The sequence below is a fragment of the Nicotiana tabacum genome, chromosome 15, assembly GCF_000715075.1.
Source record: "Nicotiana tabacum cultivar K326 chromosome 15, ASM71507v2, whole genome shotgun sequence".
In the NCBI taxonomy this organism is placed as follows: domain Eukaryota; kingdom Viridiplantae; phylum Streptophyta; class Magnoliopsida; order Solanales; family Solanaceae; genus Nicotiana; species Nicotiana tabacum.
In genome coordinates, this window is record NC_134094.1 from 10,543,765 (window position 1) to 10,548,995 (window position 5,231).

At 37.1% G+C, this 5,231-nt stretch overlaps 1 protein-coding gene across 1 annotated transcript; it reads left to right on the forward strand.

The window, feature by feature from the left end:
* Nucleotides 1-292: 292 nt before the first annotated feature.
* LOC142169408 (DNA mismatch repair protein MLH1-like) lies at nucleotides 293-3,252 on the forward strand. Its single transcript, XM_075230539.1, has one exon. It carries the CDS (start codon nucleotides 427-429, stop codon nucleotides 2,641-2,643), a length of 2,217 nt encoding a protein of 738 aa, XP_075086640.1. The 5' UTR covers nucleotides 293-426; the 3' UTR covers nucleotides 2,644-3,252.
* The last annotated feature ends 1,979 nt before the right edge of the window (nucleotides 3,253-5,231 follow it).

The following is a 5,231-nucleotide window of genomic DNA, read 5'->3' on the forward strand; positions in this document are numbered from 1 at the left end:
CTGTATATTGATAGATGTGACAGAAAATAGGAAAAGAGGAGAGGAGAAAAAAAAGTGTAATTGAATCCCCTAATTTAAGGCACTAATAATGAATTTGTATATGGAGAGGCGACAATAAATATGGAAAGAAGAGAGGAGAGAAAAAAAGAAAATGATGTAATTGAATCTCCTAATTTAAGGCACTAATAATGAATTTTATAAAATTTGTAAGTAATTCTTATTTACTGCGGGTAATATACAAAATTAGGATAATTTTGGTAAATAAATTTAGTATATTGTAGAGGAAGTAATCCCAATTTTCAGCCAAACCATTTCTTCCCGCCCAAATACTCCCCCAGACCCACTTGTCTAAACCCTAAAAATCCAAATTACATTGCATTTTGCTTCCCACAGAATACAGAGCAGAACAGTGCCGAATCCGCCGCCATGGAAATCGAAGAGGCTATTAACGAAGTGGAAATGGAACCCATAGCAGCGGCGGCGGCGGCTATACCGAAGGAGCCGCCGAAGATAAAGCGGCTGGAGGAATCAGTAGTGAACAGAATCGCAGCTGGGGAAGTAATCCAACGGCCAGTATCTGCAGTAAAAGAGCTCATCGAAAACAGCTTAGATGCTAATTCCACCTCTATCTCCGTCGTCGTTAAGGATTCCGGCCTTAAACTTATCCAAGTTTCCGACGACGGCCACGGCATACGTTACGAAGATTTACCCATTTTATGCGAGCGGCACACGACGTCTAAGCTGAGTAAGTTTGAAGATTTACAGACGATTAGTTCAATGGGATTTAGAGGTGAAGCTTTAGCTAGTATGACTTACGTAGGTCACGTAACTGTCACTACTATTACCGACGGCCAGCTGTACGGATACAGAGCAACGTATAGAGATGGTTTAATGGTAGATGAACCAAAACCTTGTGCTGCTGTTAAAGGTACACAGATAATGATTGAGAATTTATTTTATAACATGGCGGCGCGAAGGAAAACCCTAGAGAATTCTTCGGCCGATGATTATCCGAAAATTGTTGACCTAATTAGTAGGTTTGCAATTCATCACATTAATGTGAGCTTCTCTTGTAGAAAACATGGAGCTGGTAGAGCAGATGTTTACAGTCTAGCTACTTGTTCGAGGATTGATTCGATTAGATCTGTTTATGGAGTTTCAGTTGCTCGAAATCTGATGAAAATTGAAGTTTCTGATACTGGTTTTAAGATGGACGGTTTCATTTCTGACTCGAATTATATTGCAAAGAAGATAACTATGGTTCTTTTTATAAATGATAGGCTCGTTGATTGTAGTGCTTTGAAAAGGGCAATTGAAATTGTATATACTGCAACATTGCCTAAAGCATCGAAACCTTTTATATACATGTCAATCGTTTTGCCACCTCAGCACGTTGATGTGAATGTACACCCAACAAAGAGAGAGGTAAGCCTTATGAATCAAGAATTCATCATTGAGAAGATACAGTCTGTGGTAGAGTCGAAATTGAGAAGCTCGAATGAGTCGAGGAGATTCCAGGAACAGACCATGGATTTTTGTTCTTCAAGTCCAGTGGCCACAATTAAAGATTCCAGTAAAGATTGTCCGTCTTCATCTGGGATAAAGTCGCAAAAAGCGCCACATAAAATGGTACGAACGGATACGCTGGACCCTTCTGGAAGGTTGCACGCGTACATGCAAATGAAGCCTCCTAGTAATTCAGAAAGAGGAGGTTCTTGCTTGAGCTCGGTGAGGTCTTCTATTAGACAAAGGAGGAATCCTAGTGAAACTGCGGACCTCACTAGCATCCAAGAACTAGTTAATGAGATTGAAATTGATTGTCACCCTGGTCTATTAGACGTTGTTAGGCATTGCACGTATATTGGGATGGCGGATGAAGTTTTTGCTTTGATTCAACACAACACACACCTTTATCTTGTTAATGTGATTAACTTGAGTAAAGAGCTTATGTATCAGCAAGTTTTACGTCGGTTTGCACATTTCAATGCAATTCAACTAAGTGAACCGGCGTCATTACCCGAGCTAATAATGCTTGCTCTGAAAGAAGAAGAGGGTTTAGATCCACAAGGCAATGAAAGCAATGAGCTAAGAGGAAAGATCGCCGAGATGAATACAGAACTGCTCAAGGAAAAAGCAGAAATGCTAGGGGAGTATTTTAGTGTTTATATCGATTCAAATGGCAATTTGTCTAGACTTCCTGTTATACTTGATCAGTACACACCTGACATGGACCGCATCCCAGAATTTATACTTTGTTTGGGCAATGATGTTGACTGGGAAGACGAGAAAGTTTGTTTTCAGACAATTGCCGCTGCCCTTGGAAATTTGTATGCCATGCATCCTCCATTATTGCCTAAACCCTCGGGTGATGGCTTGAAATTCTACAGAAAGAGAATGCTTTCGAGTGGTTCAGTTGGAACTTATATGGAAAACATAGAGAATGATACCGCGGAGTCTGAATTTGAGGCAGAATTACTTTTGGAGGCTGAAAATGCCTGGGCTCAACGCGAATGGTCGATTCAGCATGTTCTGTTTCCCTCCCTCAGACTCTTCTCCAAGCCCCCTGCTTCTATGGCTAAAAATGGAACTTTTGTTCAGGTTGCATCACTGGAAAAGCTCTACAGAATTTTCGAGAGATGTTAAAACATTGGAGAATTTTGACGTGGCTTCCTTGAAGCAAAATGATGTAGATATGTACAGCTTCTGAATTGAGGACTATATTCCCCTTCCCCTTACCCCTACCCCAAAGAGGAAAAATTAAAACAGGTACGATACATTCCTTTTTGCAGTGAAGATGTCCGGATTAGCTTTTTGTCCTCTACATACCTTCGTTGTGAACAAAAGCAAAATGGAAGGTAATGGAAAGTAAGAGTTCGTTCCTACTCAAATACACTGCTCTGTTAATCGGCATCTCAGACAGGGAAATAGTACCCCAAATCCTCAAATATTGCGAAATGGCTTCTTGAAGAGATTCAGTTAGCCAGAATCTCTTAAATGTGGTTCTCCACAATTTTTGAGTATTTTGATAGTTAGGAGTTGGGAGAAGACTGGAAATTGATTTTGAGTTAGTTCTGAGGATTTAGGGTTTAGATTCATGTACATATTCAGAGATCTAAATTCGCAGCAGTAAAATCACAGAGGCAGTAGCTTTCACATCCACATGATTCTCTTTTAGAATAATTTTGCAGCATGTGTTTCTCATACAATAGTTCATGTGTTTTGCTGCAGTAGATTCATGTGTTTTGCAAATAAGCAAGTTATTTAGTTATTTCATCAAAATATTAGTACATGCATTAACCATCAGTGAGGGTGTGCAACTGTGCATTGCATATAGCTATGAAATCCTCCAATTTTCGCACACTTGAATGATACAGTAACCCCTACACTTAAATATAAAACATCCCCACATGTTCATTGAAATGGATTCTTCAATAAAGGTTTACTTTTTTCATTGAGAGAAGGAAATAAAGGAAAGCAGAATTACATAAGTAACCATGTACATGAAACTTCACTTGATAAGCTATAAGAAAGTAAGTGCATAAGCTTCGAGTTTTTCTTCTTATCATCTTTTTACACCGATAATACAGTTCATGTTGTTGTATCTGTCTTAGCCACAACTTATGAAGCTTACTGCAAATAGTTTTTGTTCCTCTGCTATATTATTTTTAGGAAATATACTTACTGAAAGGCCAAAAATGTCTATGCTCTTGCTGGCTGCTTCCTCAATAGTCACTGTTACCATAGAGGTGCTCTCTGTTACTCTGTTCTCATTGTAGTGTGCCTATGATTATTCTTCGTTGTTAGTTAAGGCGATGTAAAAAGTTTATAACTTTACTAGTAATGCATTCAGGTAAAGCCATTGATCTGAGTCGAAGCTCTAGTTGAAAGGCATTCAACAGGCTGGGTTGAGATATTAGTCAAGGCCAGAAGCCAGTTTAAGGAGTGTAGGTAGCATTCTTCTCTTTTCTCATATAGGGAAGTTTAACTTGTAGAAAACATATTTTCAAATGTTATGTCTCTTCATTTGTCTTCCAGCAATCCATTTTGGGATATTGTGTAGTGATTTGTTATGGTTACTTGGCTTCCCACTGATTTATCTTTTCATAGTACAGTCAAACATTTCCATAATAGCCTCGTTTGTTCTAGATAATTTTAGTTGCTATAGCGAAGTGCTGTTATAGAAAACATATGTTATAACATAACATAAAAAATTAGTTCCAAAAAAAATTGACTATTATAGTGAAGTGTTATAGAAGATGGCTGTTATAGAGAAGCATGAATGTAAAATACGCGGAAAGGAATGCAATGATAGATGTCAAACAGTTATTTGGTTGATGGTTTTAGGTTATCAGAGGTTGAGAAATCTCCTACAAATGGGATTGTTCATAACCTTCAATTCTCATTCTTGATTCTAGTTCTACGACCTCTACAAGTCTACAACAACATACCCAGTATTATCCAACACTGTGGGGTCTGGGGAGAGTAATGTGTACACTGACCTTATCCCTACCTTGTGAGGATAGAGAAGCTGTTTGTTTAATTTTTGCTTCTTTCAAACAGTAGAAAAAACAACTTTTGCACTTTTTTAATTTAACTATGTGGTACTTGTAACACATTTATTTAACTATTTGAATTTTTGAGCTGCTAATTTGAAATTAAGGACTAAGTATTTTGAATTTCTGAATTGCTAATTTGAAATTAGCACTAAGTGTCCTAAATTTCTGAGCTACTAATTTAAAGTTTAGGACACGATGTCCTAAAGTTTGAACCTTGATATTTAAACTTAAGGATGCCGTATCCTAAATTTTGAAAAAATTAGCTAATCTTTAAATATATTGTAAATTGTGGATAATATTTTAAACAACATACTTAAAAGTGACTATTTGGTGTCATTTCCACATCTTTGATACCTTGGCCTTTTAGTTTTATAATTTAAAATTTTCATTACACTTGTAAGTAAATGTAAGACTAAAAAACCTGATTGATTTGTGAGGAGATGACGCATTTTTTTTTAATGTAAAAGTTAGGTATCCTCTTTACCTACGTTGATCATACATTTTCTTAAACTATATTTTATTGTTCTAATACTTTATGCTGTCTCTTTCAATAAGGATAATAGGGCGGTAAAATAAATGAGAGTTGGTTTTGCATACGTATAAGACAACAACGGAATGCTAATTGCAAGCTACAAGATTAGGGGTTGAGATAGAAGGGTCATCAAATAAAATGTA

Excerpts from the sequence above, each read along its gene's own strand:
- LOC142169408 (XM_075230539.1), top strand. The coding sequence starts at position 427 with ATGGAAATCGAAGAGGCTATTAACGAAGTGGAAATGGAACCCATAGCA.